The 22,191-nt window shown below is 37.4% G+C and overlaps 1 protein-coding gene across 3 annotated transcripts in view; it reads left to right on the top strand.

Annotated features, from left to right (window-relative positions):
- Dclk1 (doublecortin like kinase 1) overlaps positions 1-22,191 on the top strand; it is a 381,164-nt gene that overhangs the window by 325,953 nt on the left and 33,020 nt on the right. For all 3 annotated transcript variants that reach the window (XM_004854738.4, XM_087199508.1, XM_087199509.1), the window contains 6 exons: positions 3,911-3,968; positions 4,346-4,465; positions 6,706-6,852; positions 19,588-19,721; positions 21,479-21,556; positions 21,933-22,029. In XM_004854738.4, the coding sequence (XP_004854795.1) occupies positions 3,911-3,968; positions 4,346-4,465; positions 6,706-6,852; positions 19,588-19,721; positions 21,479-21,556; positions 21,933-22,029 (634 nt within the window). The remainder of the gene's footprint in view (positions 1-3,910; positions 3,969-4,345; positions 4,466-6,705; positions 6,853-19,587; positions 19,722-21,478; positions 21,557-21,932; positions 22,030-22,191) is intronic.

The following is a 22,191-nucleotide window of genomic DNA, read 5'->3' as shown; positions in this document are numbered from 1 at the left end:
CAATGCTATCGGTCCAGGTCTAGATTCCCCTGCCAACAAATGAAACATTTTACATCAGAGAGAAAAGTGCTCATGGATTCTAGTCTCAAATTGCTTTCTTGTAATCTCTCAGTGATTCATGAAAAAGCAGAATCCAGAAATCCTTCAAATTTTTCTTTTTCTCTTAAGACTGTTCAAACTTTCAAAGGCTTCAGAAGCCCTTTAAGAAGAGGCCTCTGAAAGGAATCCTCTGTCTTATACAATCCAAGCCTTCTATAATGTACAGAGGTGCCAGGGAGAGTAGTTCTGTGAAACAAATATCATCAAACAAACCCAGTTCATTGTCTCACCAAGTCAAAAATCAAAATTGTGGGAAAAAAGGAGGTTAAAGGGGAAGTATCCTTTGGAAATATATGAAAGAAAAAAAACCCTCCTGGTGGGGGTCCAGCAGGGGTCTCAGAAAGTGGGGTTCTAGAGTCTTATATAGATACACAAAGAGTGGGATATAATTCGATATCATTATCCAGTGATCACCACTCACAAGTGGTTCTGTGGGTTTATAATAACCAATTGGGGTTTAGGCTTTGTAATGGAGAGTTTAAAAAAATTAAGTTACTCAGCCGGCTGAGTTCAAAAGAAACCACTTACTCTGCATTTTTAAATTTCTCCAAGTCCAGCCCAGAGATAAGGAGGAGCCATGAACTAACTTACCATACTCTCCCTGAGGTCTTTTCCTGGAAGGAAGTGTTCTTATGTGCCCATTCTTTTTTTTTTGTTTTACATTTATTAATTTTTATTTATTCTTCATTATTAATGAAGTTTAATATAACTTACTGTGTGTATTTTTGGTTTTTTATTTTATTAGTACATTTTCGATATACATAATGGTCACATTGATCATAGGGAATTTGTACCTGTACATGATATATCTTGCTTCTTTTTTCTCCCATCTCCTCCCCTCCAACCTCTCTTCCCCTCCTTATTTACAAAAGCTTTGTTTCTACTTTTTTCCTTCTATTCTTTTTTTCCCTTGTCCCTTCCTTTCTTCCTCCTCTCTCCTCCCTTGTTCCCCTTCCCATTTGAACATTTTCTTCCTATTCCCCAATATCTGTTATACCTGTTGGTCCTTATTTCCACTTTCAGTTTCTCACACCAGAGAAACAATGCACTATTTAAACATGTGTGTCTGATTTATTTCAGTTAAGAGTATCCGCCCATTCTTATCATAACTTTTTATTTTTTCCTGTGTTTGCTATTACATTTCTAAGCTTCACTAGCTGCATGGCTTGAATTAGCTCTTAACTCAGTGTATGTGCTATTTTCTTTGTATCTGTGTTAGGCTTTGTCCCTTGTATAGTTTTATTCTAATTTTTGTTTGATGGCACATTTTAAAAAAAATTTTATTTTATTGGTACATTTTAGGTGTACAATATAATGACATTCATCACGGGAAATTTGCACCTTTACATAATCTCTCTTGGTTCTTATTTTCCCCACTTCCCCTGCCCTCCCTTCAACCCCTCCATCTCTCCCTATTTACAAAGACTTTGTTTCCATTTTTTCATTTTCTCATATTAATTCCATTCCCTTCTTTCCTCTCCCCTACCCCTCCCACTTCCCCTTCCTCTCTGCACCTTTTCTTCCTATTTCACATTACCTATTATACCTTTTAGTCCTTATTTACACTTTCAGTTTCTCACACTAGAGAAACTTCGGTATTTGTACATGTGTGTTCTATTTATTTCACTTAAGAGTATTGCCTCAATGTGCATACATTTCACTATAAATGTCTCTAATTTCTCATTTTTTATGGCTGAGTAGTACTCCATTTTATTTTTTTAAAACCCACATTTTCTTGATCCAGTCTCCAGTTGAAGAGCAATTGGGCTGCTGCTTCCAACTTTTAGCTATTACAAATTGTCCTGCTATGTGAACATGGATACACATATATCACTGTGGTATGATTCTTTTAATTCTTTGGGTAAGATACCCAGCAGGGGAATAGCTGGGTCAAATGGGACTTCCAGTCCTAGTTCTTTGAGGTATCTCCATGCTGATTTCCACAGTGGTTGCACCAGTCTACACTCCTGCCAGCAGCAGAGCAGGGTTCCTCTTTCCCCACAGCCCCATGCTGGCACATTTTTAATTTCCAAGGATAACTATTTTCTTTTACTTCTTACTGAAACAATCCCCCCCACCTCCACCCCACTGTCTTCCTGATGGCCTGAGGTTCAAATGGGAAGGAACATCTAGCACCCCAGACCCTGAACTCAGCTGAGGGTTGGTTCACATCTTCCTCTAGCTTCTTCCATCCAATCCACCTTTGCCAGATTCTTTACTGAAGAACCAACAAGCCAGTGTGGGGGTGCATACCTGGGCTTCTGAGTCCACATCCTTACTGTGTTAGGGCTATGTGGATTCCCCTGAACACCCACATCTCTGTAGGAGGGCCACCCTGAAGCAAAAGATTTTACCTCCTTCCATCCTAACCCTAAAGGCCTCTAGTACAGAAAATAGGCTTCGATATAATTATCAAATTCTGGTTTTACTCATCAAATTTAATCATGACATTGTAAAGTTTATTGGGTACTTTCTGCCAGCCAGTATCACGCAGGGGCCTGCAGGTGTAGTGGGAGAATCATTTTTAAAATAATAGATATGAATAATCTCTGAAATGCCCTTGAAACACATTTTTAATACCTGACCTCTTAATCTATCTAAAATCAAATCACTTTATTGCTGTAACCATGTAACTGGGAAATTCCATTTAATTCACCGTCTTAAAGATTTTAAAACTCTTTTTTTTATAATTTTGTTCTTAACCTCATTCCCATTGCATCCATTTGGATCCATATCATTGGCTTCTATCTATAAAAAAAGATAAGGAAAAAGCTAGATTCTTGTGGCTTAACAGCAGAAATGAAAAGTCCAGTGCATGTGACATAATAGTTTTTTATGATGACTGAATATACATCATGTCCTTTGACAATAGCCATTTCCCTAAGTCTGGCACTACTATATCTTAAAAATGTCAGCACGCTTTGGAAAGGTGCTTAACGATAGCAATATGACTAAACCCTCCCTCCCACACCCATCTCAAAGGAGGGGGACTGTGGGTTGGCTGAGGGAAGGATGGACCCCAGCAACTGAGAACCCTGATTTTAACACTGCAATGTGATTTTGGGAAAATGAGTTGATTTTAATTGTGCCTTCCATTTTTTCCTATAAAATGAGACAACTATAAAAGACTCAAAGGGTCCAGGAAGCTCCTGAAATAGTTGTATTCTTTCCTATACACCTTGAAAATACCGTGTCATATCAGTTCTCCAAGAACTCACAGACAGGCTCTTTCACTGTTTCACTGAACAGAAATCTAGAGAATGTGTCTGCTTCTTGGAAGTCTTCATCATGATCCCAAGAACCTTTTAGAAAATGTTCACTGCTACCCTCACGGATAGAGACCCTCAAGAAAGGCTGTGGCAGGAAGGAGGGCAGAAACTCACATCTGCTGTATATCCCTGCTGTGTCACTTCCAAGAAGAGAGGAGCAAATTCGCAGGCAGAGTTAAGCATGGCAGTAGCAATGGCAGTTTTTAGTGCAAGTACAGCAATCTAGGCAGCTCAAGATTTGTCTGTGCTAGCGTGTTTGTTGTCCTTGCACTTGGTCAACATAAACAATTACATATTTCTTTGTTTTAAAAACTGAAAAGAGGGGCCAGGGATTTAGCTCAGTGGTTTCGCAAAGCTTAAAGACCCGAGTTCAATCCCTGGTACCAGAAAAACAAAACAAAACCTGAAAAGAGTGGAAAAGAGTACTTCACAAAATATTCATGCCATTAGGCAAGATCTGGGGGTAAGAAATTAATCTCTAACAAAATGATTCAATTCATCTGAAATTAAATTTTATTTTAAAAAATACTTTCTCTTTGCAGGTCGACTGCAAGGGAGTATGCTCTGAAAATTATCAAGAAAAGCAAATGTCGAGGCAAGGTATGTATAATGTTTATTCTTATGAAAAAATGGGTTCTGAAGGTAGAAACAAGAATAAACATAAGCTCATCCTCAGAGTTACATTTTGGTAGAATAGAATGTTATATACTGGTTAGAATATAACTTTATAAATACTTTTAGAAGAAGTTAGCTGGAATGATTTCTTATCTTGGTTTTACTTTCTTTCTTTATGTTTGTGATCATCTGAATTTAATCATCTAAGGACCTTCAATATCCTTTAACAATTCTAGACTATGAGAATGTCATTATTTATCAAAACACATCTCCCTTGATCCTCGGACAGTATAGTTATATTATTTTGAGTTAGCTCCTTGTGTTTTGTATATATTGATTAAGTTAGCATTTCCTTTGGACAGGAACACATGATCCAGAATGAAGTATCTATTTTAAGAAGAGTGAAGCACCCCAATATTGTTCTTCTGATTGAGGAGATGGATGTGCCAACTGAACTGTATCTTGTCATGGAATTAGTAAAGGTGTGTATTTTGGAAAAGAGACGAATTTCCATATAACACATCATATTTTCCTAGGTTATATCACTGTTTTCTTTATTTCTTCTCACCAGTATCCAGTCTGTCATTTCTGTGTATTGGCACAGTGATTAAGAATGTTTAATAAAAGCCTTGGGATGCTCCTCAGTGGTACACCACTTGCCTAGCATGCACCAGGCCCTGGGTTCAATCCCCAGCCCTGAAAAAAAAATTTGTTATGATGGAACTGAACTAGAAGGGCATAAGACTTGGCCTTGGCCCATGTAGCTCCTCAACCTTGGGTATTTTCCCCTGTGCCTCATTTCCATCCCTCTGTGTAATACAGAAAGTATTAAATACCAATACAATTTTTGTCATTGTTATAGTAGAATATTATTCATTTTTCTATGATACCCAAAGGTATCAACAACTTTGTGAAAAACAGGCTTTAAGCTTTTAGTCGCCAACATAATAAAATAATAACAGCTATAATGATTATATAGACTACATCCTTTAAGTGAATATTGTAATCTCATAATGTTACATAAAATTACCTTTTTACTCTATGAAAACAGAATATCAGATCAGCCAGGTAATGGTAGAATGTTCTTATTACTTTCATATATTTGAAATTATCAGTAATTAGAAATTTTAAAAACTGGAATGTTTCATTTTTATGAAGTTATTTTTTCTCAAAGCTTTTCTTGTATGCTAAATAACCCACTGGAAGCTTAGGTAATTTCTGATTTGGTTGTAAAGTGTAAATTACTTCCACTCCCTTCTGGATTAACTCTGTGCACCAGCAGCCAGAGTCCAGGCTTGAGGAGGCACTTTTGAATCTTACAGCTCATTCTTTTCAAGAGTCCTACACTCTAAATAATTAGATGTGAGATATCCCAGGAGGATGTGTATAAGAACTGCTTTAGAGACAGGACTGGTAAGATTTGACTGTTTTGTGAAGGATGAAGAAGAGATGACAGCATGCCTGACTTCGATGAGCAGGACAATTCCAGGGTCCTTGCAGGGGCCCACATGCAGCCTCCCACATCCACTGTGCCACCCCAAAGGCCCTGTTCAGTATCAAGGTGAACATCCAGCCTCCTCCAGTGATAGGAGATGATGGGCAAACCTGCCTGGCCTTTGAGAGAAACAGAAAGTTGAGAGATAAAGAATTTGTTTGCAAACAAAACAAAACTATGAGCTTAGTCTGAGAATTGTTACTGCTTAAAGCACAGTGAAAGAAGTTTCCAGAATAGAGATTATAGAGGGGAACAGAAGATCCAGTCCAGATAGTGAGATCTAAACATCATTAGCCTCCCAGGGCTGTATTTTGTTTTTGCTGTTTAAAGACAGAAAATTAAGTCCCACATTAAGTAACAGATGAATATATTTGGGAGCACTGTCTGGTGCATAGTATACAAGAGAGGGGAACATTGTTGGTATATTATACCCAAATTCCCTAAAAGGGCTTCAAATAAACATAACCTGAACTGGAAGCCAAACTCTGTATCACCGAGTAGCAATAATTAACAAGGAGCAAGGGAGGCAAAACTTCAAATAAATAATAGTCCTAAAAATCTTTCTCTGAAATTTCTCTACCTTTCCTTCCTCTCTTTCTCTCTTGTCTTTGGTGTGATGGCTTCCGATACTTTTTTTCCATTCCTTACAAAGAAGCATATTACTGAAAAAGAAAACAGTACACTCACTCCGAGAGAGCTAATCTAGAGAAGCAGAGAGAGAGAGAGAGAGAGAGAGAGAGAGAGAGAGAGAGAGAGAGAGAGAGAGAGAGAGAGTCTGTGAATAATTTCACAAGGCAGCAGAAGCTTAAGTGAGCACTTCACAGCATTACCTGCTTGTCGTTGGGAGAGGTTGAGGATTATGAATCTGCATTTCACCTGGCAGCTGTGTGAGCCAGGCTGCACCTGCCAGAAGGCAACCCACGCTTCATGAGGCTTCTGCCCTGGGGACCCAGCTCCATTGCTTCTTCCCAGGTGGGGGCTATGGAGGTGGCCACATGTCTGCAGTCAGAGAGTCCTCATCCCATTTCTTTCTTGACCTCTGGAGGAAATGCCATTCTTTCATAGTAAGAAGAGAAATCACCATAAAGTCTTTGGTCCTTTGAGAGGCAAGTGGCAGGGAAGAGCCTGCATCCATTCTTCATTTTCTCTGTGGTTTGTCAGTCCTCTCTGCAGGCAGCATAATCACTGTCTGTTAATGTGCTGCTCTGCCTGCTGTTCTCTTCTCAGGGCGGAGACCTCTTTGATGCCATTACTTCCACTAACAAATACACCGAGCGTGACGCCAGTGGGATGCTGTATAACCTGGCCAGTGCCATCAAATACCTGCATAGCCTGAACATCGTCCACCGTGACATCAAGCCAGAGAACCTGCTGGTAAGAGGAATGCCAGCTTCTGGGCATCCTGAGTTCCAAACCCTTATGACTGAATATAAATCCCCCCTTTTTCTTTTCTTTCTCTTCTTTTAAAACTTTTTATTTTAAAAGCTCATTTCTGGCTCAGTACTGCCTGGAAAACTAATCTTTTAAGTTGATCTATCAGTGTTTATGTGCCATTAAAAGCACCTGACTTACTAGTAAATAAATACCAGGAACAAGAGTGGAAATAGAGCTTAGATATGTTGACATCCTAGGTTAGTTCAAGATAGTGACCAGGAGCATTTACATGTACACTATTTATCTACAGTACTTTTAGGTTATAAAGTTTTTCCTGGAGGAAAAAAGGAAGCCCATTTATACTTTCTTTTATATACTAGCTTTACATCTTAATGATATACCCTGAAACCTAACAGAAATAACTCACAAGGGGCTTTAAAGACACCAGCTCCTCAGGATAAAAATAATCATAAAAAGATGGATTCTTAAAAAGCCTTCCCTTACTTTAAAACTATCTAGTTTGCTTTGAATTCCATATCGATAAGGAAACATTGAGATTTCTCCACATTATCAAATGAGGGTCCCTTCATAGCCCAGTTACTAAGGAGACAGATGAGAAAGAAGAAAAGAGGTAAGACTGGTTAGGGGGAGTGGTCTCTCAGAAATATGGGAGTAGCAGGAATTTGACCAGTTGCTCAAGTTAGAACTTTAATTTTACATAAATATGTAAAATGTATAATATTCATAGTATGTACATACTATATACATGTAAATGTAATGTAGCTATTTTTTTCTTTCATTATCTATCCCTGGGCATCATGTGTAATATGAGATATTGTTAGTTTACTCATCTGTTCAGTAACCTGAGAATTGAGGGCTCTCTGATGCAGTATTTCTCCAAGGGTGGTCCAAAGACTCCCTCCATCAGAATTACTCCCAGATGCCCATTACAAATGCAAATTTCTGGCTGGATGTGATGGATTACATGCCTGTAATCCCAGCAGGCTAAGGCAGGAGGATTGCCATGAATTCGAGGCCAGTCTGGGCTATATAGTGAGTTCAAAGCCAACCTGAATTGCACAGTGAGACCCTGTCTCAAAAAACAAATTTCTAGACTTCCGTGTACCTCTACCAAATCAGAAATTGGTGTCTGGTGACACGGTGCAGAAATCCACATTGTGAACACCTCCCACAGGTGATCTGAATATATGTTTAAGTTTAAAGAGGATGAGCAACTTAACTTCCACTGCATGAATCAAAACTAATAAGATCTGCTGCAATCGAGAATCACCTACGGGCTCACCTACGGGCTCACCTGCGTCCTTAGTGCTTCACAGTCATTATCTTGTTTAATTCTTACAACCACAATTTGGGGGTAAAAATTCTTTGGATGTCCCATTTCACAGGTAAGGAAACTGGGTGACTAGAAGGTAGATATCCTACCCGAGGTTGTAACAGCTTGTAAGTAGAAAAGCCAAGATCTCAACCTGGTTCTGATGTATTCCAAAGCCACCAAACTACATTTATGGGAGGGTTAACTGAATGCTTGCTATGTCAAGTCCAGTGCCAGGAAACAAGAGAGACGCATTCCTTTGTGGACCTGACATGTAGGAGGAAAGGATAGGCATTCAAGCAATTAGTTCTTTGCAATTATGTTGGTAAACTTGTAGCTACTGGCTATAACTAATGAAGGAAGCTGAGGTCAAATGACGGAGTTCTGACTTAATTGCACCTCAAATTCCACATTTCTGTAGTAGCCTAAACATTCTCTTCTGCATAGTTGCCTCCTTGAACTGCAGCAATTTTCTGTCAACTGCATTCATTATTCCTATGTCCTGAATTATGTAGGATTGTCCCTTGAGAACAGGCTTACAAGTGGGCCTTTGTTTAATAACTTCTCTAAGCTCCAAAACATAAGTGATTGAAAATTAAAGTTCACTTCCCTTCCCTTTTTTAATTTTCAGTTCAATTTTGGGCACCCATTGTTTATTTGCTCCACACCATAGCATTATCTATTTCTGTAAATACCTTCAATGATTACACAGCAGTGTACTTTTACTAAAATTGCAATTTGCAGGATCCTTTTAAATTCTGTGCACATTGGAACATATCTTACTTTAAATTATCCAAAAAGTAAAAGATGTTCTCTCTTCCTTTTTTTCTATCTTTTCTAATTTAAGAATCTGAAACATATACAAAAACATTTGCAGTCATTCATAATGTAAGTTTAAAATATCACATGAAATCTACCAATTCTATTCTCCATTATAGTGATTTTTTCACTATGGGGGCAAATGTTGGCCAATTTTTCAGGAATAACTCTATTACCGAATAAAAAATTTTAAATACATGTAACAAAATCAGAACAGCATCATTAATTGCACATTAAGTCTCTGTTACTTTGTAATTCTGTAATTTCCTTGGAAATACAAGGGTACAATCATAGGAGGTTCACCTTCACATACTGAAGATTTAAAGTCAGATAGACAAAGTTCAAAGCCAAGTGCTTCATTCTTCCATTGGCTGGTCTCATGACTTTGAAGAAGTTACCGAACTCCTTTAAGGCTCCTGTAAGGGCATTTTATGAAGACAAAGAGATACATGGCTATTAGTTTCTTTTCTTTTTTGCCCCTCTTTTCTTGTAAGAAAAATTATATTATCCCTAAAAATAAAACTGCTTCACAATAACATTATATATAATAAAAATTTTTATTCCTTTTTTGACATTGCTTTCACTCATCCATTTACTGTTGTGTAACAAAATGTGAAGCTATGGACTAGTTTTGAAAAGTGCTGTAGTAAAGTTAATACAAATACAATATTTTGAATTCATTTGCTTACTTCATAAATAAAAAGGCCTCATTTCACGTTTTGCTTTACTGTTTCATTCACAGATCTGACAAGTTCTTCTAAATTGTTAGATTTCTAATAAGCTTTTTTGCTAGTTACATGTTTATTACTTGTTTTCGTTTGTTTGTTTGTTTTGTTTTTGTTTGTTTTGGTACCGGGGATTGAACTCGAGTCCTTGAGCTTGTGCAGCAGGCAGTGAAACCACTGGACTAAATCCCCGGCCCTCATGTTTAGTACTTGTGAACACATATTTTTTTATATATGTCTAATTCAGCTGTAGGTTTCTGTAAGTAGATATATAGAACTTTTAGAATTTTTATTTTAATGCTTATAGCATACTATAAAAATGTAGCTTAGCTTTAAAGATCTATACTGATCATATGAATGTTTTATTTAAGTTTTTGGTCAGAGTATTTTAATAAGAAAATATGATCTGACTTACAATGATGTTTCAACCCCATTTTAGGTTAAAAACTGGGAATTGACCCAGTAAAAGCACCCCTTATAAATTTATTATTGTGTCATTACTGAAGCTTTTCCTCCAAGTTAATCATACCAATGACTTTATGTGGTTGCTTTTGCTTTACTTGTTATTGAGCCTGGTGCAGAATAATCATAGGGATAATTGGAAGGTGAACGACAGAACGGATGAGATGTGCACACCAGTGAAGGAGTGCTATGTCCTCACAGTATAGAGGGCAGAGCTGATGGGACAAGCCTGAGCCATTTCCCAACTCATCTGTTACATGGAAGGATCACGCTGCCCTCGGTACAAACCTTGCTGAGTGTGGAGACATGGTTTGGCAGCAGCGCTTTTGCACGGAGAGAGGGAGAGGTAGAGGGAGGAGAGCGAGAGGAAGAGGGAAAGAGACTACGGTAATTTTGTTTTATGAAGTTTTAACGCCGTCAGTGTACAGGAGTTACCACTAGATGGCAAGCTTGTGTCCTTGACTGCAAAAATCAGCAGTACCTTATTCTAGAGAACTGGCTGCATGGCTCTTTAAAATATATATACCCAGAAGTCACCTCCTTGTGAAATTTAATCTTTACTGGCAAAAATATAACCTACATCACTATTTTTATTAGATTACAGGAGTAAACATTGTTATTGTCTTCCAGTATAAAAATGTATGTTTAAAACTTTTTTCCTCCCAACCCCCCCAGCAGGAGAAAGTAGTTTCCTGGAGAATTTGTCCCTTTTGTTCAGAAACTTTCTTCTAGAAAAGTTTAGAAAATTCTTCCTGAGTGTTTGTGCTTGCTCCAGGCTGCCCACAAAGTGACACATGTAGCTTATGATCTTCAAGTCCTGCCATGGGTGTATGCCTAGCAATGTTTTTCTGTTCACCCAAGGAACAGTCACAGTTTGTGTTCTAACTTTCCTTAATTTCCATTCAAGGCAACACCAAGCTCACAAGATAGTGGATTTCCTTCTGCCTTAAACTCAAGACTGTTAATCCCCAGATAAATCCATTATATGGTAGCATAGCTAACAGTGGTAGACAATGAGTACTGGAGTAGAGTTCATGCCCAAAAACACACCTGGTCAATTTGCAGTCAGTCACCTGTAGAGACCACCCTCCAGATCCATAGGGGATTGGCTTCAGGACTCCCTGTGGTGACTCAAACCCATGGTGCTCAAGTCCCTTATATAAAATGACCCAGAATTTGCATAGAACCTGTGTACATCCTTTCATATACTTTAAATCATTTCTTGATGATTTTTAATAATATAATGTAAATATTATACAAATGGCTTTTGCACTGTATTTTAAAGGAAAAGTTGCAAGAAAAAAGCCTGTACATATTCAATACCAAAACAATTTTTTCTTAAATATTTCCAATATTTTCTTAAATATTTTCAGTATTTCCTCCAAATACAAAAGGGCAACTGTACTACGAACTTGAGCCACCAGAGTGTGCTGATTGATGGACTGGGGAGTGCCCACAGGAAAAGAGTCAATGATCCTCCATGAGTCTATCAGTAGCCCTCCCTCCCTAACTGTCATTGCCTGTGACTTGGATGAAAATGTATTACATCAAATGACAGAATTATCTTTGGCTCCACAATCAGTAATGTGAAATTTAACAAGACATAAATATAAATCCCTATGGACTAAGTGGTTTTGGAATAGTTGATTTATTGATGATTGCAGAAAAGAGTAATGGGAAAATTTGACCTGACTGTAGGTCAAAAGGCAATGAGTTGACCATAAGTTCAGTGTGAGTCTCAGTGGGACAAGGTTGCTAAAAATATTAATGTGCCCTTAGACTTCTTTCATTAAAAGAGTGTCTCCATCAATGGAGTCCTTTGCCTTCTCATTTCACACTACATTGTGTGATTATAACCTGCTGCATCATGTCCGGGACCTGGGACTCAAAAGATGGACCAAATGGGGCAGGTGGCATTCATCAGATATATGAAAGGCTGCCAATGGAAGGTGAGAGAACTTTTGTATGCTGTGTTAAAGAGCACTGAACTATAACTAAAGGTGAGCATGGCGGTACACACCTATACTCCCTGCTTCTTGGGGAGGGGCTGTGGCAGGAAGATTGCAAGTTCAAGGACAGCCTTGGCAACTTATCAAGATTGTCAAAAAAAAAAGCAAAAATAACCCACACAAACAGAGAAAAGCTAAAGAGAAGACATTAATAGGTAAGAGATTTAGTAATGGGTGAGAGTTTTTTTTAAGTTATACCTCTTTGAAAATAAACTGGCCTTGATCTTAGGTAAGTAGTCATTGTAAGTGTCCAAGCAGAAACTGAATTTTTTTTTTTTTTGCAGTGCAGGGGATCAAATCCAGGGGCTTGCACATGTTAGGCAGTTGCTCTACCACTAAGCTACATCCCCAACTAAAATGATCCTTTTTAAATGGATGTTTAGGGAAAAAAAACTTCTGCTCTTTGAATTCAGATGAAAGTAGAGGGAAAAAAAGGACAACCAACATGTTCCCATTATTTAGTACAGTAATGTGCCATTTTCAGCTCCTAGAATTTACTGAGGCTCTTGTTCAAGGACCTGTGATTTTCAGTTATCCTGTATGTATTGGTAGATAGTCACTATCAATGGAATCCTTTGCTTTTGCATGCCATACTACACCACTTAATAGAATCTTTCTAAAGGTCAGTGAAATAATAGACAGCCAAAGACTTAAATAATATTTTTATCCTGTGGCCAAGTAATTCCACTTCTAGAAATGTAACCTAAGGAGGAAAAAATCAGGTACCTATATAGGGATGTGTGTTTGTCTAGAGGTGTTCACCTTAGTGGGTTTTTTTTATTATTGAAAAAAATCCCAGTAGGTATTAAAACAACTTATCTCAGAATGCTAATTAGTTAAATAATGACATGATGGTGTGACAGGACATTCTGGTTAGAATCGTAGACGCTGACATATCTGAGTTCAATTTCTGGCTCTGCTACTTATTAGCTCTGTAACATCAGGAAAGCTACATAATGTATCTGATCTTTAATTTTCCCATCTCTAGAAATTCAGCAAAACTATTTAATTAATAGGATTCTTGAAGGATCAAATGGGCCAAAACACATGAAGTCCTTGTCGTGATGTCTGGCATATCCTGTGTGCTAAGTAAATGGCAGTGGTAGTAGTTGTTTGGGAATTTTTTTCCCATTAAGTTTATTAATGGTATAGAATTTAGGTATATATTTTAGGTATACAATACAGTTATATTCATCATTAGGATCTTGTACCTTTACATGATGTATCTTGGTTCTTATTTTTTCCCATACCCCTGCCCTCCCTTTACCCCCTCCACACTTCCCTATTTACAAAGAGTTTGTTTCCATGTTTTTCCTTTTCACGTATTTTTTTCTTTTCCCTTATTTCCTTTCCCCTACCCCTCCCACTTCCTCTACTCCTTTAGATGTTTTCTTCCTGTTTCACAATATCAATTATACATTTTGATCCTTATTTATACTTTTAGTTTTTCACACCAGAAAAACTATTCAGAATTTATACATGTGTGTCCTATTTATTTCACTTAAGAGTATGGCCTCAATGTGCATCCACTTAGCTATAAATATCTCTCGTTTCTCATTCTTTATGGCTGAGTAGTACTCCATTTTATTTTTTTAAAATCACATCTTCTTTATCCAGTCTCCAGTTGATGGGCAATTGGGCTGTTTCCAAGTTTTAGCTGTTACAAACTGTGCCACTATAAACATGGGTGAGCATATATCACTGTGCTATGATTCTTTTCATTCTTTTGGGAAGATTCCCAGCAGAGGAACAGCTGGGTCAAATGGGACTTCTAAGCCTAGTTGTTTGAGGTATCTCTATATTAATTTCCACAATGGTTGCACCAGTCTGCACTCCCACCAACAATGGAGAAGGGTTCCTTTCTCCCCACAACCCCACTAGCATTTGTTATTGGTTGATTTTTTCATAGCAGCCATTCTTTCTGGGGTGAGGTCGAATCTCAGTGTTGTTTTCATCTGCATCTCTCCAATGACCAGTGATGTTGAACATTTTTTCATATGTTTATCTGCTGCTTTTACTTCTTTCTCTGAGAAATGTCTGTTCATTTTAGATGTTTGGGATTATTATTATGGCATAGCCACTTAAAAGAATATCCAGAAGCCACTGAAAATAATTGTACTATTTATGCTCACTCTTTTGTGAAAATATCCAGGATTTACTATCCAGTGGGGGGGAAAAAAGAACAGAAAAAGAAAGAGAAAGAAAGTTCTTGGAAGTCCATAGTCCATGTTATTAACAGTGGCTATTTCTGGGTATCAAGATTATGGGAGAGTTTAGTTCCTTTTCTCTATAATAATCTGTCTTTTCTAACTTTTCTACAATGACATTATGGGATACTAATTGTGTGACAAAATATAGTTAAATTTTAAAAATTTGCAATGATATTGAGTTCCCACAGTTCTGGCAAAATCCTAGATTACAACTCCTAACAAGATCCAGAATGTCTGTTTCGTGTGTCTTACTGCAGCTGCATGGAACTCCTTTTTAGATACTTTCATGACTATTTTAATTTGAGGATGAGAATCGAGTTTCCTGGAGTTTCCGTTTACTTCTCCATCCTCTCAGATATCTCCAGTGTAATACTTGGAGAAGTGATTTTATTTCTTCCTTTAATATTATTACCATTCTTTCGGCTTACTCCTTTCTAGCTTCTATGCAAGTTTCACTGTTTTCATTATTTTACTTAACTCTTGATATTATAAGTATTTGACATATGTATATAAAGTGTTTTTATTAGAGTTTATTTTTTTCCAAGAAGTCTAATTTAAAAATATAAAGTTATCTTGTAAAATAACTCCCTGCTTAAATGTTGTTATATTTCATTTCTTAAAGATTAAAGATTTAGATTTAATTAATTTGCCTTAGAAAGCATCATAACAACCATATCCTATGGCTGGAGGAAAATCAATGTCTTTTTAAAGGAATACCATAAATGTTAAAAAGTAAATTGACCTTTTTTCATGCCTTTGTCAATTTCACACCACTTTTATTGAATTTTATTTGGTAAAGTATTTTTTAGTACCTATTGACTTCTCTGTGAAAACCATTTCAGTGGTTACTAATGATTCATTAGCCAACTTTTCAACAAGGCCATCCTTGAATTTGTAGCAACATAGAGAATTACGTTTGGTCCAACACATCTGTTATTTTGTCAGGTTTTAGTTCTCAATTATGGGAATCTCAGAAACCATTTGACTGGTTTCAGGTTACCTGTGAATTTTCATATTACTTTATGGCCAACGGCTGCATTTTATGACTATATATTCAATGTTTTATTTTTTCAAATAACTTTTTCAAATGGTCTCAATTTCCCATCCAAAGGATGTCAGGCATTTGCCCGAACATCTACTGTTCAGTAAGTTACAGCTAGTCCAAAGCCCCAAATAAATAAGATACAAAAATAAAACCCTTTTTAAAAACCAGTGTGCCCAAAACTCTACATACTTCACCTTTCACTCTATCTCCTCTTGGTATAACATACCTTCAGCTTTTAATTGGAACTTTTGTCATTATTGTTGCCATTTAACACATTTAGTCTGTCAAATCATGGGATGTCTTTATAGCCATATAATAAACCCTAGAGAACAACTTCTCTGACTGTAACCATCTGCAATGATCACAAGAGTAGCTTACAAAATACTGACAGTCTTTATGGTAATAGGATACATATGGCAACCCACAATTATGTGTAGCTGCATTCAATTAGTGTTGTACAATTACATAGTTTTATTGCTTAGTTAAAACAGTGAAAGCACTACATACTGAGTAATTTGCACTAATTCCCATCTCTTTAATAGCCCCTCGGTGTTTAGAGTGTGAGGGAACATCGATAGCATTTAAAAGACCTAGGATGAGCATTAAATTATATCTCATGTTGTGAACAATCCTTGACTGACAATTAATGTACTCCTACTTCACGTGTGGGTCATGTTTTATAGAGGCTTTAAAATACAGTTATAGCAAAAAGTTCTTCTTACATTAGAGCCCCACACACTGGATCGGGCTGTCCAGGTCTCTGCTTGCAGCCTGCTAATGTCCTTTCTGAAAGATTGTTGGGTTGACGAGAAATGCTGAGGAACAGAGTCAGAATGGATTCCAAGAGTAGAAACCAGGGATTCAGCACTTTAAAGGGGAACTTGTGAGAAGCCTTTCTGATTTCTAACTTTTAATTAAAAACTTAGTTCAAAGTGAATTTATAGCTGCCAATTTGGGGGAAATGTTGAGATGGTTTTGTGACAGTGTTTACCTGTGGGGTGGGGTGTGTGTGTGTGTGTGTGTGTGTGTGTGTGTGTGCCTGAAACAGATGTACTGAGAAATCTGTGACTTTTAACAAAGTTTTGATTACATTCGCAAATGGTCTCATTCATGCCCACCTGTGCCTGGCTCTGCAAGAGATAAGGGTGAGTGTAGCTAGGGTGGTAGCTACTAGTGGTGAGCGAGCCCTAGTTGTAAGAGGACCCATTATGCCACTTAGGAAAGGGCCTCTCTCCTACTGGAGGAGAAGAAACACTGAACTATATTCTTCTCCATCCTTCTCCCAAAGTGTTGACAGAAAAAAACCCCAAAGTAACCTTGTTTCCTGCTCTGCCTGACAGTATGTTAAACAATTCCAAACTTGAGGCCTGGACATTTACTCACCTGCAAAAACATTTTGTTGAAGCATTTCTAATGTACTTGTGTCTTGAAATGTTTTCAATTACAAGTAATAGGCCTTTGCCTCTAAGCTCTCTTTGTCTCTCCTAAATATCACTTGAACCTCTTTATATTCATGAAAATTCTACTCTGCCATTTTCAAAACAAAAAGGGAAGATTGTATACAGGACTAAAAGAGAGATTTTAAAAAGAAATATTAAAACTATAGATTCAATGTATTTTATTTAAATGGTTTTTATCTTTTTTAGAAGCATTGTTATTTCAGATAATCCTCATTTTCTTTATTTTAGGTAGATTTTCTAGGGTTTTCTTTTTCTTTTGTTTGGTGATGCTGAAGATTGAATGCAGGACCTTGAATTTTTCTTAGTTATTGCAACTTTGAAAATTGCTCATCTATCTTAAATATAATTAGTATGTGGCTATATGTTAGATAGAATTCCTATTAAACTACAGGTGCTCAAAAGCCAAACACTTGCTACATGTAAGAGACTTACTGGTCATATTCAGAACTATAATGGGATTTAATGACTAGATCCTCCAACATCTGGTTTTGTCAAGCTTTTTTAAAAAGTTAGGTGATATAGAAACTGTATTTAGAAAAAAAGCTTAAAAACGTATGCATAAATAGTGTTAAATAGGTCAAAATCTGCACAACCTCACAAAGCACATATCATGAATGTTTGAACCAAGTAGAACATGAAAGCAAGAGGCTATTTTGCATTTTAGACAGGTTATTGATAGCCAACTGGTGCATGCCTGTAATCCCAGCACTCGGGAGGCTGAGGAAGGAGGATTGCTGTAAGTTTGAGCCCAGTCTGGGTTCCACAGTGAGCCTGAAATACACAATAAGATGGTGTCTCATAAAGAAAGAAAGAAAAAAGAAAGAGCAAGAGAGAGAAAGCAAGAAAGAAAGGAAAAAAGGAAGAAAACAGAGGTTATTGGTAAACAAAATGGAATTAAGGAAGTAAACAAGTTTACTCTAAGAAATAAACTAGACAATCTAGTAGATGTTTGCATCTCATATTTCTTCTCATGAAAACATTTGCTTATTGTTTAGATAACCAGAGTGGCTGGCATGATAGGGCTACAATTTAGATATTTCTCAGGCTTAAGAACATTTAGGCTCTGAGACCTCAAAGACCTACCTCAAACCATTTTATGGTGGCCAGGATTGCACTGTTGCTTCATTAAGTAGGAGAACAGTATCCATCTCAGATTATTACTGTCACATGGCTGCCTTTGCCCTAACCACCCAAGTGCAGGTGACCCCACAAGTCTTTGGATGCCTGTCCCAAGGCAGCCCAGTCTTGGTTATGATGCAGATCCTCAGGAGAAAAGACTTCATATTCTGACTGTGGACAAGATGTAAAGGAATAATCCAGAAAAACATAGTCTCTCCAGAGAGGAGGATCTGATTGCCTGCCTCTGCCGAAACAGTTGGATCCAAATGGTCATTGCTGATGCTGCAGCATAGCTGGTCAAACATCTGCACTTTGTGCTGCAACAGAATGCAGAGTTAATTGACTTTTGCCAAGGAAGGCAGGCATGGGGTATAAATGGTAGCAGTACTCCTAATGTGTGGAGATGTGTCTTGCTGTGCAAAAAGTTCAGACTGCTTCAGCAAATAACAGATGATCGTAGAGTGATGACAGAAGAACATCAAGTCTCAACTTGCTGGATGAATTTTTTTTTGATGTATAGGGAAACTTTAGCATTTCCTTAAGACATCTCCTAAAAATTGCCCTTGCTAGAAGTACTAGAAATTTATTGCAGTTTTCTTTTCTTTAGCTTGTGTATTTCAATAGAGGGCACTGAAAAAGAATTGTGAAGGACCTTTGATCTTGCCTTTGAAATCAGTGAAGTTGTTTGGGGTAGTGTTTAGAGTATCTCCATTTGATTTGATCATGGGCTAGAATCAAAGCAGTATGAATACTTGCCTGGAGTGACAGGCATCTTTTTTCATTTGTTGAGTGAAAGACTGGAAATTTTTACTGCCTTAATAAGGTAACCTGGACAGAATGCTGACTCTGCACATGATACATCTCTCCAAATTGGTACAGGTGAAATGAAATGTTAATATCCCTTTCAATTATTAATAAAAAATGTATATAGATCTTGTTGGAAATGTGGAGCACTGAAAACGAAGTTTTTCAGCATGTGGATAGATTTTTTTTGTTCACTCACTGATGAACTATTCATATGTTGGAAGGAAGAAGTCATTTTCATAAATTGGGGATGCTCCAAAAGATACTTTCTGTGTTTCATTTTATTATGTACATCAATTTTAATTGCAGAAAACATCAAATACAGATAAGAAAAAGAGGGAAAATATCTCCATAATCCTACCACTTGGCAACAGAGACAATAATACTGTGTTCTTTCAGACTTCAGCACATTATTTTTTTTCTTTAATTGACATTTTATAATCTACTATGGTCGTTTGCCAAACAAAATTATATCAATAAATATAATCCCACATCACCATTTTCATTGTCAAGAACTTCTCATTGTAAAGGTACCATAATTTACTTAATAAATTTCCATTTGCTAATTGTTCATATTTCCAATTTTGGGGTAATCGAAAAAAAATATTCTTGGATGACTATCCTTGCAGTATTGCTAGATTATTTTTAATTTATATGCATTAAATTTAAACATGTGTCCCTCATTTCTTCAAGGAAAAGCTTTTGAGCTGTTGGTTTTAAGGTGATGGTGATTTTCACCTTTCTTTTAGGTATATGAGCACCAAGACGGCAGCAAATCCCTGAAGCTCGGTGACTTTGGACTGGCCACCATTGTTGATGGGCCCCTGTACACAGTGTGTGGCACTCCAACATATGTGGCTCCAGAAATCATTGCAGAAACTGGGTAAATGCTTCCCGTGTTTGGTGCTTTGGTTATAAAAGAGCTGGGCTGCTTCAAGAGTAGTAAGCATAGTATTGTGCTGTTCTATGCAGACAGACTTAGCTATCAGATTTCTTTCAGACTTTCCTTAAAAACAAGCTTTAACAGTGGGGGCCATTTTCTCTGCTCTCCCAATTAAGTTGCTGGTGACTGTTTTCTTGTTTAAGGCTTTCATTTGGCCTGTAAAAGGCAGAACAGAAGTTATTAACCTCAGAGTAAAAAGTGTTCGGATTAACTGAGAAACATACAGGAATGGTGATTAACTCACTTTGGAAGATAAAAGAAACAAACTGCTGCGTGCAGTGATTACAGACTCTGGTGGTTATGTCTCTCAGCTGCCCTTATCCAGTTCTAGTCCCCTTTTGATCCTCTTGGAGGTCCATTAGTTTCTTGTGGAATACAGACACTCTTAGGAATCAGAGGGCCACTGGGAATTTGCTGGTTTCTATGTGCAGATTTAGATCAATGAAAGTATCTATCCTGGAATGAGGAAAGAGGAAATGAGAGCACCTATTACTTACTAAGGACCTACTATATGACAGGTTTTAAGCTCATTTACTTAATTCTTGGTCTTCCAATAAACAACCTTATTCACACTGTGCACATGGGTACAATGAGACTCTGCAACTGATGAGTTAAGTACCCTGTAAGCTCATGACCAGTTAGTGGCTGAGTCAATATTTGAACGCAGGTCAGGCTGAGACAAAGGATTTTTCAGTAAAATTCTATTTTTTCCAGAGCTATATTCAGAGCTCTGAGGTGCTAAAGTCCAACAGAAGGTATGGAGAGGGTGGGGTGGAAAGGAGAGCCAGCCCTAACTTCTCATGAGCAATTTTAATCCACACCTGGAGATCCAGGTGGCATCTTCCATTGTGACCATCTAGAAAAAGGTTTTCTGCTTGTACCATAGACCCAGTGATTACAAAGAGCAGAAAGGACCCTGGCAGGGAAATTCCTAGGAAGACATATGAGAGAATGAGGACTTTTTTATTCATTGAATTTAGCGATTTGGGACCCTACATTAGTACCTTGTCTGACTGCCTTCAGATAGCGCTTCCGCTGGGGTATAGCCACATTTTCATTTCCCATAAGAACAGACTCTGACAGCTTCCGGGATGAGGTGGGGTGGGTGGGAAGAGGATTTAGGCTCCTGAAGACCTCAGTTGGAGCCCAGATCTGCCACTGACCAACTGTACTATTTTGAGCAAAATTACCCTCTGAACCTCAGTTTTCTTTTCTATAAAATAAGCAATATTTGTCCTGTCCAACCTACAAAATTATTGGGAAAACAAAATAAGATAAAAGCAGTGCTTGTAAACCAGGAAATGTTCTTTAAATAATTATTCTTTCTAAAATTAGCCTCAAATGTCCCTTCCTATCTCAAAATTGATATGACTATAATAATCCTTTTTGCTGAAACTTCTCAATTACTGATACTTGGATATGAGCCCAGGCACCCATTACTTTGATTTTTATTCATGTGGCTTATACAGTCTTTTTAAAAATCACTATTTTTTTATTATTACCTTGAACTCTGTTTGTTTAGCTAGTTGGGTTGGGTTTCAGCTACTGATTGTTGTTAGCCTTAATGATTGCTGTTAGGTTTTTTTATTTTGTTCAGTTTCATGTTGGATTTAGAATAGAAGAGTCATCTATTTTAGCATGCCCTGTAATTTGTCCTGGCCTGACTTTGCTAACTCTAACATCACTTATTTTTTCAGATATGGCCTCAAGGTGGACATCTGGGCAGCTGGTGTAATCACTTACATCCTTCTGTGTGGTTTCCCTCCGTTTCGTGGGTACAGGCAGCAATCTTTTATTCAGCACCAACAAAACATTTCACCATTTTCTGAATGATCTATTTGCTCTTCTAACATAAAGATGGCCATGGCAGGAAAAAAAAACCAATAAGAATTTCACGTGCAATACCTGTTCTTTTTTCCATGTCGCACATGCTAATTTATATGCCTTCCATAAATCTTCCTGATACAATTTTAAAAGTCATTCTTTCTTAACTGACCAAAACAGTTGCATACCAATACATTCAATTACTTTAAAGACACACATTTTACACATTTACAGAAAAAGGAAGGGCTCTGATGCTTAAGAATGACAAGTCATGTCCTAAGCTGACATTTCAGTGCTGTTTTTCCTTGTTGTGATTCATCTACACAGAAGTGGTGATGACCAGGAGGTGCTTTTTGATCAGATCTTGATGGGGCAAGTGGACTTTCCTTCTCCGTACTGGGACAATGTTTCTGATTCTGCAAAGGTAGGTTTCCAGGGCCTTCGTGTTCCATATGGACTTGTATCATGTCTCCAAGAACTGACTTAAATTTTTGGAAATTTGTTGTTGGAAAATAATGATCTTTTTTTCACTCAATGTGTATGACATTCCTCTTGCTGTCTTGGGTATAAGTTCAATTTAAAACCC

The sequence above is a fragment of the Heterocephalus glaber genome, unplaced genomic scaffold, assembly GCF_053883595.1.
Source record: "Heterocephalus glaber isolate CG9 unplaced genomic scaffold, H.glaber_assembly_v1.0 deba00001720, whole genome shotgun sequence".
NCBI classification, from domain to species: Eukaryota; Metazoa; Chordata; class Mammalia; order Rodentia; family Bathyergidae; genus Heterocephalus; species Heterocephalus glaber.
The sequence above is the reverse complement of the archived record's forward strand: the minus strand, read 5'-3'. Positions and strand labels throughout refer to the sequence as shown.